Source organism: Moschus berezovskii, chromosome 25 (genome assembly GCF_049115385.1).
Source record: "Moschus berezovskii isolate FMDL1 chromosome 25, NW_MosBer_1.0, whole genome shotgun sequence".
Lineage (NCBI taxonomy): Eukaryota > Metazoa > Chordata > Mammalia > Artiodactyla > Moschidae > Moschus > Moschus berezovskii.
Window position 1 is genome coordinate 22,945,684 of NC_142484.1, and position 15,461 is coordinate 22,961,144.

At 49.0% G+C, this 15,461-nt stretch overlaps 1 protein-coding gene across 6 annotated transcripts in view; it reads right to left on the bottom strand.

The window, feature by feature from the left end:
- PTPN5 (protein tyrosine phosphatase non-receptor type 5) overlaps positions 1-15,461 on the bottom strand; it is a 58,671-nt gene that overhangs the window by 25,107 nt on the left and 18,103 nt on the right. For 3 of the 6 annotated variants that reach the window (XM_088832211.1, XM_055416022.2, XM_055416023.2), the window contains exon 3: positions 9,034-9,108. In XM_088832211.1, coding sequence (XP_088688337.1) covers positions 9,034-9,058 — 25 coding nt within the window. In that variant the 5' untranslated portion in view covers positions 9,059-9,108. Of the gene's footprint in view, positions 1-645; positions 778-8,798; positions 9,014-9,033; positions 9,109-15,461 lie in introns of those variants that run through there. The other 3 variants (XM_055416024.2, XM_055416025.2, XM_088832210.1) reach the window with 2 other exon arrangements.

Sequence of the window (15,461 nt, forward strand, 5' to 3'; positions counted from 1 at the left end):
CAGTCCTAGGAAACACACGAGCTGAAGTTCCCTCCTGTGCTACCTGTGGTGGGGTGGGAGGAGTGGGGCACTTACATGCCCATCACTTGGGGGAGCTGGTAGGCCATGTGCAGATCCAGAGACACACTGGGGAATACACTGCAGGCCTCGGGAGCAAAGGGTCAGAGGACACATGGCACTGTGGAAGGATCTCAGAAACAGGACTGCTGACGAAAACAATGTGATTGAATGCAACAGACACAAATTTAAAATAGGCACACATGCACAAAATATTGTCCCCTGTTCTACAAGAGCACACAGAAATAAACAAACAAAATACACATGAAACATTAGAGCACATTAACTATGAGAAGGGGCATGGCAGTGGGAGACAAGAGAAAAATAAATGAAACCAGAGAGGGGCCTTGTGAGGACCTCTGAAGATAACCAGGCCGCACACAGGGGAGTACACCTGACAGTACTCTAAAGCTACCGACCATCATTACCCTCTCCTCTCCCAGGTCTAGACAAAACCAGTTGAGCTGGAAGTGGCGCCAAGGGCCAGTGTGGAAAGAATGAACGAAAGCAGAGGACCCTTCAAGCTGTCCGTGTCCTGGAACTGGGAGAGTTGTTGAGAGAGGACTCCGCCATGATTCACAGACTTACTGAAACAGAGCTGACTGCCAAGGACCCCTGAGTTTCTCTTTGTCTGAACGGGTTCACCAACATGCCGTAAGTAATTTCATTGGCTTTCTGGAGGCAGATTCCACGCCTCGGTGACTGTCTCCATAGACGCCCCTGCAGGATTAACCAACTCCTGTTAAGATCCCTGGGGTTGGGGCTTCCCTGGTGGTCCAATGGTAAAGAATTCGCCTACCAATGCAGGAGACATGGGTTTGATCCCTGATTCAGGAAGATCCCACGTGCCACAGAGCCACTAAGCCTGTGCCCCACAACTACTGAGTCTGCCCTCGAGAGCCCGGGAGCTGCAACTACTGAGCCCACGTGCCACAGCTACTGAAGCCCGAGCGCCCTAGAGCCCGTGCACCACTGCAAGGGAAGCCACTGCACCCCAACTAGAGAGTAGCTGCAACCAGAGAAAAGACCACACAGCGATGAAGACCCAACACAGCTAAAAAAAAAAAAAAATCCCTGGGGTTGGGTCAGCCCCAGACTGCCAGGCCAAGCAGGGCCCTGAACTCCCTCCCTTCTGGCCAGACCATTCCCTAGGAGACGAGAGGTCCACTGGGCCCAGGATATATGCCCATGCTTCTCTTCTCAGGCCATGCTCTGGGGGTGAGGATTCCAGGACCCTCTGTCCAAATGGCCTGAAGCCTTCAGGAAGGCAGGAACACCCTTCTGAGGGGAGACATGGCCTTCCACAAGGGTATCTTTAGGTCTGAGGGGTGACCGACGGTCAGCTAGCAGGGTGGAGTGTGGACCATGCTTGCACGCCCAGACTGACGTGCCCCTAAGCATGCACACAAGAGCCCTCACCATGCAGGACTGGGCAGGGGGTGACGTCCCACCTGCAGTCTGACCTTGGTCCCTGCCAACGTCAGGAACAGGCCTACCCATGAAGCTGCCTGCTGGAGGTGCTGCAAACAACACACGGTGACATCATGCCATCATCAGCACCTACTCTTGTCTTTTTTAAAAAATAATTTTATCTTTGTTTATTTTTCGCTGTGTTGGGTTTCTGTTGCTGCGTGGGTTTTTCTCTAGCTGTGTTAAGAAGGGACTACCCTCCAGTGGCGGTGTGTGGGCTTCTCACTGCAGCGGCTTCTCTTGTTGCAGAGCACGGGCTCTAGGGTGCTTGGACTCAGTAGCTGCAGCTACCCAGGTCTAGTGCTCAGGCTTAATGGTTGTGGAGTATGGGCTTAGCTGCTCTGCAGCATGTGGGCTCCTCTGGGATCAGGGATCAAACCCCTGTCTCCTGCATCGGCAGGTGGATCCTTTACCACTGAGCCACCAGGGAAGCCAGGGAAGCCTCTACTGTTGTCTTATTCACCTCCTTCCTCTGCCCCACACCCCTGAGGAAGCTGCTGGTCCCAGGTCAGGCCTGCACTGGTGCTGTTCGGCAGGAGCCAAGGCCCCAGCATCAGCAGGCTTGCCTCATTCCTCGCAAATGTGAACACCTACACACAGAAGGGGGGTTGGGGAGTGTGAGTGTGCATGTATAAATGTGTTTGGGTGACTGTGAGCAAGTAAATGAGCAAGGAAGTGAGCAAGCGAGGGGGAAGTACAAGAGAAGGGTGAGCGTGTGGAAAAGAGTGTGTGCACGCTGGAACAAAACCTATGTGTGCATGTGCACACGGGGGAGTGTGTGCACGCCCTTGTCCACCACAGCACCTAGGAACTGCATGCAGTCAGGGCTGGCGACAGGGTGAAGAAGCAGAGGGAAGGAACAAGTCTGCTCATCTGCACGTGCAGAAGGGGGCGTGGCTTCAGGAAGGAAAGCGACCTAAAGAGGAAACAGTGAACAAGCCAGTGTGTCCGCCTCTAAGCATCATCTCTAGCGGAAAGGGCTGGATGGCAGGGCGATGGAGCTGAGAGGTCTTGGGTGTGCAAGAGGAAGAAGACGCGCAGCTGTGGGAGTGTGGGTATGACGTGCACGTGAATGCAGGAGCATGAGGCTGTGACGAGAGAGCAAACACGAGCACGTGTGCGCCTGCTTGGAACGCCTCCGGGCATGCGCGCGAGCGTGCCTGTCCCGGGGGCAGCTGTGGGCTGCCTGCAGGTGTTGGCGATGCCTGGTGATGTTTTCACCCAGAAATCTCAGTCTGGGAGGGCTGGATGACCTGCTTGGCGCCAGCTCAGGTCTAGATGACCGTGGCCCCAGGAATGTTGGCTGTGTCGCCCTTGCCTGGCAGTGCATGTAGGAATGAGTGAGTCATCCAGGCATGTCTGGTCCTCACTCTGTCTTGCCTCTTAGTCTTGCCCAGTGGGGAAGACAGCTGGGAGGGGAGAGATTACTCAAGGGCTGTATTTTCACACCATCATTATGCAAGTGCTTGCCATGCCGATGGGCTCATTCTAAAGGCCCAACGTCCCAATGTCCCTGGGCCTGTATATCTCCATCTCCTTTTAGGTCCAAGTGGAAGCTTAGGTCAGTGGTTTTGGCTGATGAAAACTGTGGAAGTCTACTCCTTATCACGTTTCAGGGCTGCCCTATTTATAATGCCAAGCCCCATCCCAGCCCACCCCCCGAGTCCCAGTCCTTTCCAACCCCTCCTTTCTTGGCTTTAATTTCTCCACAGCACTACCACCCTCTGCCCTACTATATCTTTTCCTTATTTATTGTCTATCTTTTCCTTAATGCCTATGTATTTTTTTAAAAAACATTTATTTATTTGGTTGTGCCAGGTCTTAGCTGCAGCACAAAGGATCTTCAATTTTACCTGCAACACGTGGAATCTTTTTTAGTTTCAGCATGTGGGATGTAGTTCCCTGACTAGGGATCGAACCCGGACCCCTGCATTGAGAGCCTGGACTCTTAGCCACTGGATCACCAGGGAAGTCCCACAAATGTTTACGTAATACTCGCTACATTCCAGGCACTGTTTTGAGTTCTATTCATCCTCCAACAATTCCACATAGGAGTGAATGTTATTCTTGCTGTTTTTGGAAATGGGAGGCAGAGAGATTAAGTAGCCTGCCCACAATCACCCCAGTGGTGGAGCCGCGTTTGGGTTCAGAATGCCTGCTCTTAGTTAGTTCACGATCCTGTCCCGTGAGGGGGGAAATTTTCTCAGGTTGGCTCACTGTTGAATCTCTAGTACTTATGGAGGGCCTGGCACATGGAGGTGGTCAGTGAAGGGAGAGTAAACGGATGAAGAGATGAGTGAATAAATGCTGCCACGGAGGATGGAAGAGAGAGGCAGTTGCCTTCGAAGAGCTCACGGCCCCATGGAGGAAACAGACACAGTTATTTCAGTATCAGTCAAGATGTCCAGAGGGGCACATAACTTGCCTGGGCCCTGGCAGGCAGCCTTCCCAGAGGAAGAGCACAGATGGAGACAGACATAGTGACGTCACCCAATTCCTCCTAACTCCTCCCTTGAGACATACACACCTTAGTTATTTCTGCCTCAGTCCACAAGGTGCCAGGAGAAGATGATGGCTTACTGGTGACAAGGAGACAGAATGGGGCAGTGGCTCCCGGGCTCTGGAAAGAAACTGCCTGGAATGAAGCCTCCCTCTACCAAACACTAGCTAAACGAACCTGGACAGACTCTCTAACTTCTCTGGGCCCTGTCCTTTCTTCTATGAGAAAAGTGAAAGTGTTAGTAGCTCAGCTGTGTCTGACTCTTTGCGACCCCATGGACTGTAGCCCACCAAGCTTCTCTGTCCATGAAATTGTCCAGGCAAGGATAATGGAGTGAGTAGCCATTCTGTTCTCCAGGGGATCTTTTGGACCCAGGGATTGAACTCAGGTATCCTGCATTGCAGGTAGATTCTTTATCATCTTAGCCACCAGGAAAGCCCCTTCTATGAGATGGGGGATAGCAAATAATATCTCATTTCTTAGGGCAATCATTGTATTTCCTAGGGAAAGAATACCTAATTTCCCAGGGCAATCATTGTTTCCTAGGGAAACAATGGAAACAGTGATAGACTTTATTTTCTTGGGCTCCAAAATCACTGCAGATAGTGACTGCAGCCATTAAATTAAAAGACGCTTTCTCCTTGGAAGAAAAGCTATGACCAACCTAGAAAGCATATTAAAAAGCAGAGACATTACTTTGCCAACAAAGTTCTGTCTAGTCAAAGCTATGGTTTTTTCCAGTAGTTGTGTATGGATGTGAGAGTTGGACTATAAAGAAAGCTGAGTGCTGAAGAACTGATACTTTTGAACTGGTGTGGGAGAAGACTCTTGAGAGTCCCTTGGACTGCAAGGAGACCAAACCAGTCAATCCTCAAGGAGATCAGTCATTGGAAGGACTGATGCTGAAGCTCCAATACTTTGGCCACCTGACTAAGAACTGACTCATTGGAAAAGACCCTGATGCTGGAAAAGATTGAAGGCAGGAGGAGAAGGGGACGACAGAGGATGAGATGGTTGGATGGTATCACCGACTCAATGGACGTGAGTTTGAGCAAGCTTCGGGAGTTGATGATGGACAGGGAATCCTGGCATGCTGCAGTCCATGGGGTGGCAGAGAGTTGAACATGACTGAGCCACTGAACTGAACTGAACTTCCTAGGGCAGCAGAGAGGATTGAGTGAGATATATTATGTTGTTATGATTCATAAGAAATTTATAATTGGTCATTCAGATGACCAAAATATATATTTCTTATATATACTTGGCCTTTATCCACAGTTCCTAACTCACATCTCCCAAAACCTTTGGAATTTCTTGAGCTAGAAGAGCAATGGGATAACATTTGGTCACATCTTTGGTTCCTGAAAATGCTTCAGGGAAGGTGACTTTTGGATCCCACCTAAGGGTGGGGGCTGGTAGCCAGGAGAACCACGTGATTAGTGCACTGGAACTTTCCAGTCCCAGGCCCGACCTCAAGAGAGAGAGGCTGGGGATGGAATCATTCACCAATGGCCAATGATTGAATCAATCGTGTTTATGTAATACAGCCTCGGGAAACATCCAAAAGGACAGGACCTGGAGAGCTTCCGGGCCAGTGAATACATGGATGTGGGGAGAGTGGTGCTGGGAGAGGATGGGGCCTCCGAGCAGGGAAACCAACACTGCCCGACGCATTGTCTTCGGTCTGGGCAGTCATCTTCTGCATCCTTTAATATCCTCTTATAATAAACTGGGGATCTAAAAATGTTTCTCTGAGTTCTGAGAGCCATTCTAGCAAACCTGAGGGGGGTATTGTGGGAACCTCTGATATATAGCCAATCACAGATCAGAAGTACAGGTGACCTTCAGGACTTACAGCTGGCATCCTGAGTTGGAGGGGGTTGTTGGAACCTCCATTTGGTAGCAGCTCACCAAAAAGCACAGGTAACAACCTGGACTTGTGACTGGCATCTGAAGTGGAGGGTGGACTTGTGGGTTCGAGCCCTTTACCTGTGGAATCTGATGCTCTCTCCCAGTAGATAGCGTTAGGAATGAGCTGACTCCTCACATACCCTGCTGGTGTCCCCGCCCCTTGGCGTACATGTAAAAGCATTTAGGACAGTGCCTGGCACCAGGTGGGCAATGTGCTGGCCCTGTGGAAGTGATCACTACTCCCCTTCCATTCTCTGCTGGTTGTTGGCTTTTGGGGAGGAATGGGAAAGAGGGCTGGAACATATCACGCTTATTACTGCAGCCTCTCTGCAGTGGCTTCTTGCTATTTTACAGAAGCAGCTCAAAGCAGGGCAAGGACTATGTTTGTTATTCCTAGCATAATCCAGTATATTCCTAGCATAGCATCTGACACACAGTAGGTGCTGAACAAGAATCTGTGGAATGACTGCTCACGTGATTACATTTATTTCATCCTGGTGAGGATAAATGAACATATTGTTGTCTCCATTCACAAAGGATTAGAGGATCAGCAAGGTTAAGTGACTTGTCCATAAACACACAGCTTGTATACAGAACAGCCGGATTCTAAGGCTGCTCTTTCCTCCACACTGTGCTCCTTTGGATTCCTATACACTATGTCCTATTTTCTGTAGATTTTTTTCTAGCCAGTGGGGCCATCCCTGGTTGTAGAATCATCTCTGAATTCTATGACTCATATCTGAATCACAGAACTGTTTAATAGTTGAAAGGACTGTGATGTCATCTCGACCTCCCACCCTTTGTGGAAATTTCCAATGTCTATCCAGACAATACTTGAATGCCTCGAGTGATGGAACACTCATTTTGTCTTGAATTATCAAGTTCCAGGACCAGATTTGTTTTAGAGTCAAAAAGAAAGTTCTGTATTCTGTGGACCAACAAGGCCTCTTTTTAAAATTTCTATGTATTGGATTTATGCCCTCTTCCTGAGACATACAGAATGGATATGCTGTCCCCTTCACAAGACAGCCTTTCAGATGTTTGTAGACAGCTCTCAAAGCCCTTTGGAGAATTCTTGTCCTCAAGATAGCTGTTTTGGGTTCCCACAAGGACTCTGGTGAGATGGCATCCATCCTAGCCCATATTAACAGGCCATCAAAAGTGTTTTGAGCAATGGCACCCCCTACTGGAGAAGGTATGAATTACGTCAAAGGGCCAAATGCTCATTAGGAGGCTGGAGGAGCTTCATCAGTTGCTGGGGCCCCAGCTCCTGGTGTGAATAAACAACTGCTTAAATAGTCATCGCTATTCTCTCAGATAGCATTGAAACATGTATATTATCATATATGAAACACATCGCCAGTCCAGGTTCGATGCATGAGACAGGATGCTCAGGGCTGGTGCACTGGGATGAACCAGAGGGATGGGATGGGGAGGGAGGTGGGAGGGGGGTTCAGGATGGGGAACATATGTAAACCCATGGCTGATTCGTATCAATGTATGGCAAAACCACTACAATATTGTAAAGTAATTAGCCTCCAACTAAAATTTTTTTAAAAAGTCATCTCTTTAGAGTCACACCTAGTTATTTTCTGTGTCTTTCTTAAAGAGGGTCACTGAAGACTCGATACTCTAAGTTTCCTTGCCAATCATGAGGTTTCTGACAATCTACAGGTCTGAGCTGAGCACCGAAGAATTGATGCTTTTGAACTGTGGTGTTGGAGAAGTCCCTTGGACTGCAAGGAGATCCAATCAGTCCATCCTAAAGGAGATCAGTCCTGGCTGTTCACTGGAAGGACTGATGCTGAAGCTGAAACTCCAATACTTTGCTCACTTGATACAAAGAACTGACTCACTGGAAAAGACCCTGATGCTGGGAAAGACTGACGGCAAGAGGAGAAGGGGACGACAGGGGATGAGATGATTGGATGACTTGATGGACATGAGTTTGAGTAAACTCTGAGAGTTGGTGATAGACAGGGAGGCCTGGCGTGCTGCAGCCTGGGGTCGAAAAGAGTTGGACACAACTGAGCTGAACTGAACAGGTCTGAGACTTCAAAATTAGAATTCAAAAGCTGTTGATTTTTCCATAACAGAGAGGTTTGGCAAGGGAGGGGCTTTCCTGGTGGCTCAGGTGGTGAATAATTTACCTGCAATGCAGGGACCTGGGTTCGATCTGTGGGGAAGGTCTGCTGAAGGAGGAAATGGCAATCCGTTCCAGTCCTCTTGCCTGGAAAAATCCCATGGGCAGAGGGGCCTGGTGGGTTAGTCCATGGGGTTGCAGAGTCAGATATGATTGAGTAATTAACACTAACACTTTTGGAAAAGGAGATATGAAAATGTATGTGGTGTGATAGGATTATGGTGATTTTTCTTTTCCTTTTTTTTTCTACTTGTCTTTATTTTCTAATATTTCTACAATGGATATTTGTTATTAGGAGGAAAACAATCAATAAAAACTTTCATAAAAGGAAAAAGCACACAAAAAACTTCCCCCACCCTCCTTCCTTCCTTCCAAGGTGGTTTATCACGACTTGGGTATCTGGTCTCTAACTGGGATGGGCTGCCACCTTAAGGGCGGGAGTGCCTTGGTAATGTCTCTGCGGTGACAGCAGTGGCCATGGTTCACACTCCACGCAAGAGCGGGTAATGGGACTCAGGCAGTATAATTGGACATTCACAGCCAGGCTTCTCCCCAGCCCTGTCAAGGAGTTTATCCACTTCGTCCCCTCTACCCTGATTCATGCCACAGTAAGGCTGCGTTTCCTCATCTTACCTTTCGAAGTCTGCCCAGTGGTAATGTCCCAGTCAAGTCTGGACTCCCTAGCTCTTCACCCATCTCTCTGCCCTTCCCACATACCTTCAGCTGCCTGCTCTTCCCTCCAGCTGAGCCTGGAGCAGCTCCAAATGGTATCAGAGAGACATTAGGGATTCGAAAAACAAATCTTCACTGAAACGAAGACCTCCGGACCAGCCAAGTCACTCCTCTCGAGCTGATTCACAGCCACCCCGGTTCTCCTCCAGCCCCAGGGTCCTCGGGGGCTCTCTGCCTCCATTCAGCGCTCTGGGAGCACCCGGGTGCTGGGAAGACTCACCGGGCAGCCTCTCGCTGCAGCACATGTCCAGGGCCCCTCCCTCGGAGTCATCAGCAGTGTGGTTCTCTCTCTCTCCTGCAGCAGGACGAAAAATGGGGGGTGAGGCTGTTGATGAGCAGGATCAAGACCAAACCCTGAGCAAAGAGAAAAAGCCTTCCTTTTTTGCGCTGTGTCCTTTGGAATAACCCTGTCCCACTAGGGGGACCTGAGGAAAAGACCAGCCTACGGAGGGATCTAGCTGGAGAGGCAGGGGTAGGGTTTTGGAGGTGTCTTCCACATGCAATAACCAGCAGCAGCATCACGAAAACCACCATTAGCACCATATCTCCACCATAGAAGGAGGGCTTACTTCACGCAAAGCCCTTTACAAACTTTATCACACTGAGTCTTCATCAGGACCCCATGAATTAGCGATCATTCCACTTGGCTCAGAGAAATTAAGTAACCTGCCTCAGGTCACACAGCACCTTCGGGTAGAGCGGGGTATGAAATTACAGTCTAGGACTCCAGGCTCACATTTGCACTGCTGTGCCATTCTGCCTCCTAGTTTCTGTGGATTTGAACCATGGGTGATCAAGAGGGATCTGGGTGACATACAGTCCGTGTCCAGCCCTCCCCCACGTCTTGCACATTCCCTGCGGCTCAGGCAGTACAAAGTGGCATGCAAAACTCTTCTCTAGAACTAGCTAGAAAAAGTAGCTGTCTGTGTATTTGCATATTCTAAATGTTCTATTTCCTTCTGAAATCAGAAAACCTTCTTTATCAGGGTACCTTTCAGGACTAGGCTGGGGTCTAGAATTTCTCCTTTACCCAGAAAGCTGGAAAAAGTTTGCTGGAGATTAGCCAGACCCCAGGGAGTTTCTGTGGACTTCCCTGGTGACTCAGATGGTAAAGAAGATACCGTCTGGGTATCTTCTGGGTTAGGAAGATGCCCCAGAGAAGAGAATGGCGACCCACTCTAGTATTCTTGCCTGGAGAATCCCATGGACAGAGTTACCTGGTGGGCTACAGTTCGTGGAGTCACAAAGAGCTGGACACAACTTTCCCTTTTCCCTTTCATTTTTCAGGAAGTTTCTATAGTCTGACATATCCTGAGGTAACTGCTCTGCTCTCAGGGCTTTCCCTGTTTTGGGAATGGCCTGCTGTGCAGCATGGGCTCCAGTGGCTCTGCCGGCCCTTTGTGTCTGACCCCTAGCAGTAGTTGACTGATCCACGGCTGGATAAGCCCACCAGCCTGGGAAAATCAGAACCTCTCCCCTACACTTTTCAAATGTATTCTGGGGGCTGAACCACGGTAGCCACAGTGCCCTGGAGAGAAGGTCCAGAAACATCTGTTGCTGAGGGCCTTGGAGCTGGTTCATTCCTGCCCATCCTGAACCTTGATTGAGCAACATGCCTGTTAAGACCATCAGATGCCCCAGGATCCTTCCAATTGTTGTTCAGTCACTCAGTCGTGTCTGACTCTTTGCGACCCCATGGACAGCAGCACACCAGGCTTTCCTGTCCTTTTCCATCTCCCAGAGCTTGCTCAAACTCATGTCCTTTGAGTCAGTGATGCTGTCCAACCAACTCATCCTCTGCTGCCCCCTTCTCCTCCTGCCTTCTATTTTCCCAGCATCAGGGTCTTTTCCAATGAGTCAGCTCTTCTCATCAGGTGGCCAAAAGTATTGGAGTTTCAGCTTTGGCATCAGTCCTTCCAATGAATATTCAGGGTTGATTTCCTTTAGGATTGACTGGCTGGATCTCCTCGCAGTCCAAGGACTCTCAAGAGTCTTCTCTAGTACCACAGTTTGAAAGCTTCAATTCTTCAGCCCTCGGCCTTCTTTATGGTTCAGCTCTCACATCCATACATGACTACTGGAAAAACCATAGCTTTGACTAGACAGACCTTTGTTGGAAAAGTAATGTCTCTGCTTTTTAATACGCTGTTTAGGTTTGTCATAGCTATTCTTTCAAGGAGCATCTTTTAATTTCATGGCTGCAGTTACTGTCTATAGTGATTTTGATCCTTCCAATAAATTCCAATATTTTAGCTTTAGATGGTGGGATTTGATTTCTGAAACTGGCAGCCAGAAGAAACTTTAATATACCCTTGCTAGCATAGTACTTCCAAAAAGTTCAAGAGGTCAGCTGCCCCTCCACCCACTAGCCCTGCAATCCTGCCTCTTGGACTGATCCTGAGGCCGACTTCAGGCCCAACTGCAACCCTGAAATAGTGAAGGGCACAGAGGTTGGGGTAAGGATGTCCATTTTGATTCTGACATCTGCTTGCAACTGGCAACTGTTTTACTCTTTCCTCACTCCAGTTGGCACGATCTCTGAGAATCCCAAACCCCAGGGCCCAGCTCTCTTGCAGAGAGACGAGTGCTATCTTCAAGGCCCTTTAAATGTCTCTGGAGTCTCTCCACTCGTCCCCCCTGCTCCCCCCGCCCTGCCACCTACATCTTGGTCCATGGCAGCATCTCTTGTCTAGATTCCTGAGGCGGTCTTTTAACTGGTCTCTGGCATCCACTCAGGCTGGCCTCCAAAACATTCTTGGTATAGTTCTAATATATATGGCTTCGTAGCTTGTGCAGTTTACAGCCTGCACAAGTGGACAGGGCAGGCCTGAGCTAGAATCAACTCTCTCACACTTACCATATAACTTGCTTCTTTTAAAAGATACTTGAATGGCATCCTATTACACTCAAAACAAAGGCAATAATCCTTAGATATGGTTTACCAGATCTTGAATGTTCTGTCCTCCATTCATCCCTCCAGCCTTATTTCACGCCCCTTTCCTTTTTAACCTCTGCACTCTAACTACATCAGGGCAGGCTTTTTTCTACACAGTGCCTTTGCACATGCTTTTCTCCCTGCCTGGAGAGCTCCCCACCCCCCGCCCCCAAGGTCTACTTCTCAGTAGTTTTTATGCAGAGCCTTTGACAAAATTTGAAATTTAATTTTACCTTGTGCCATTATTTGACTAACATTGGATTATAAGTGACATGAGGGCAGGGACCACCATTTGGGTTTCATGTATCACTGTAGCTTCAAAGTCTTGCTTGGTGCCTGCTTCATAGCGGGTGTTCAATACATAAACACTCAGTGAATAAGTGAACGTTGCCCTGACCTTCTTGAAAAAAACCTCAGGCCCCTCAAACATGGCCATTATCTGAGCTGCCTTGTGAAGGCAGATCTTCGTGAAGGCCCTTGGAACCCTTCTCCCCTGCTGCAGTCCACAATCACAGAGCTGGAAGCCCTTTCATTTAGCAGAGGAGGAAACGGAGGCACAGAAGGGAGGTCTGCCTGGCCCCAGGTTATATGCTGAGTGGGCAGCCAGCGGATGGGGATGGGGAACACCTACCCTCTACCTCCTGATCCAGAGCTTTTGCTTTCTTTACCTTGAGGAGCACCCTGGCTGGAGGGTAGCCCTAAAGGTCTGACCCCTGGCTCAGTGAAAAAAGGTAACCCAGGTATATCCAGATACCTCTGCAATGGGACCCACGAGTGACTCACAGCTGCTTTCACACCTCAAGCCTCCCAGGCCCCAAGTCGTGTTCAGAATAGCTCAGCCCTGCATGTGTGCAGCGGACTCTATAAATAAGCTTCCTAGAAAATGACTAATTTCATCATCAGGAAAGCAGAAAGAGTAGCACCTCTCATCTGGAGAGGACAATGAAGCAAGAGCCTGCTCTGGCCCCTGCAGTCGAAGGACTCCAGGCAACCTTGCCAAAACCTACATGTTGGGGCTGTTCAGAGGAGGGTCTGAATTAGATTTCCAAAGGGAAGAGCTGGTACATTCAGGCTGACTCGAGAAGCCCAGTCTCTGGGCACTGTCCCCCTTCCTTCCAGCCAAAAGCAGAAATAGCTGCTTGCTGTGGATTACTGCAGGCTCCGTCTCTCCCCTTATCCACTTCAACCAGCTGGGGGCACAGGAGAAGAAAACCGGCCTGTGACCACAGGCTGCCACTTGCTGGACTGGCCCCTTACTGCTACTCTTAGAAACCAGAGAACCCCCGAGATAAAGGGACTAGGCGATCGCCCGGCCTGTCCCTCTCTCACCGATGGAGAATGTCTGGGAGGGGAAAGAATCTTTCCAAAGCCACTGCCCCATTCAACGAGCGTTCACTGAGCAGCTTCGGGGAGCAAGGCAGCAGAACTAGGAACACGCCAGGCCCTTCCCCCCGCAACTCCCGGTCTTCTTGGGGAGAAACACAGGCAAACACGATTGCTCCCACACCAGCTTTAATAGGCTGCATGCACATGATACCCTGGGGAGCTCAGCTTGTGGTGAGGGGGTGGAGGGGATGTCTTCGGCAAGGGGAAGATAGGAGCCAGTTCTTAAAGGATGTTTCTAGGTAGATGAGGGGTCACAAAGAAAAGAACTTCTTTCATGGTGCAAACAGAAACAGGAGAGCATCCCAGAGGCTCAAGATGGATAGAGTATTTGGCATTAACTTGGTCAACAGGCTGGGGAAGTGATGTAGGCCAGGACACAGCAGAGGCACCTAAGCAGAAATCCTGCCACCCGGGTGGGGCTTCCCTTGAACCAAGAGGTGCCACAGGCTCCCCTGTCCCTGGGCTGAGGAGGTCTGTTGTAGGAAGGGTGATTAGTGGCACAGGTTTAAGGAACAGACATTAGACCCAGCTGGAGGTTACCTGATCTGGTCCCAAACTACATTTGGAGTAAAATTCACATAACGTAAAATTCACCATTTAAACCATTTTAAATCATGAGAAATGCTGGGCTGGAGGAAGCACAAGCTAGAATCAAGATTGCCAGGAGAAATATCAATAACCTCAGATATGCAGATGACACCACCTTTATGGCAGAAAGTGAAGAAGAACTAAAGAGCCTCTTGATGAAAGTGAAAGAGGAGAGTGAAAAAGTTGGCTTAAAGCTCAACATTCACAAAACTAAGATCATGGCATCCGGTCCCATCACTTCATGGCAAATAGATGGGGAAACAGTGGAAACAGTGGCTGACTTTATTTTTCTGGGCTCCAAGATTGCTGCAGATGGTGACTGCAGCCATGAAATTAAAAGACACTCCTTGGAAGGAAATTTATGACCAACCTAGATAGCATATTAAAAAGCAGAGACATTACTTTGCCAACAAAGGTCCGTCTAGTCAAGGCTATGGTTTTTCCAGTGGTCACGTATAGATGTGAGAGTTGGACTGTGAAGAAAGCTGAGTGCCAAAGAATTGATGTTTTTGAACTGTGGTGTTGGAGAAGACTCTTGGGAGTCCCTTGGACTGCAAGGAGATCCAATCAGTCCATCCTAAAGGAGATTAGTCCCGGGTGTTCATTGAAAGGATTGATGTTGAAGCTGAAACTCCAATATTTTGGCCACCTGATGTGAAGAGCTGATTCATTTGAAAAAACCATGATGCTGGGAAAGATTGAAGGCAGGAGAAGGGGACGACAGAGAATGAGGTGGTTGGATGGCATCACCGACTCTATGGACGTGGGTTTGGGTGGACTCCGGGAGTTGGTGATGGACAGGGAGGCCTGGCGTGCTGTGATTCATGGGGTCGCAAAGAGTCGGACACGACTGAGCGACTGAACTGAACTGAAAACATACAGTTCCAGGGTACTTATTACATCCATAATGTTGTGAAACCACCACCAGAAGAGTTTCATCACCCCTAAAAGAAAAGCCTGTACCCCTTAAGAAGTCCCTTCCATCCTCCCCTCCCTCAGCCTCTGGCAACCACTAATCCTCTTCCTGTCTCTCACAGATTTGCCTGTTCTGTGTATTTCAACTAAATGGAATCTTACAATATTGTAGCCTTTTGTGTCTGGATCTTTTCACTCAGCGTAACATTTTCTAGGTTCATTCCTGCTGTAGCATGTGTACGTACTTAATTTCTTTTAATGGCTGGATAATATCTGACTCCATGGGCAAATTACATTTCACCCATTCATCATCTGATGGACTTCTGAATTGCTTCCACCTTTTGGGTGTTTGTGAATAGTGCTGCTATGATCCAAACTTACCTTTTAAACTCCGCTCCCCACTTGCTTATGACTTTGGGCAATCCTCTTTCACTCTGGACCCCTGAGGCTTCTATAAAATAAGGTGGTTTAGATCCTAGGCTCCTGGAACCTTCAATGTCATCAGTGTCATTCGTCCATTAATGTTTGAAGGTATTGGTACACCTGGTGGGGTGCTGGAGGCTCAGCCTGGGCCACGCACCTTATCTTCCAGGAGCTCATGGCTGATGGGGGAGACAGATCAGGTAACACTGGGGGCTGGGTGAAGAGTGCCAGCAGAGGCCTGCCTGGGATGGACTGTGGGCACATCACCTCTGCCTGGAGGGTGGGACGGCGGATGCGTGGGTGCTCTTAGGAGACATCCTAGAGTGCATATCAGCTTTGCCCAGGATGCATGCAGAGAAATAGCTGACAGGTTTGGGGAGGGAGGCAGAGGAGTCTGCACT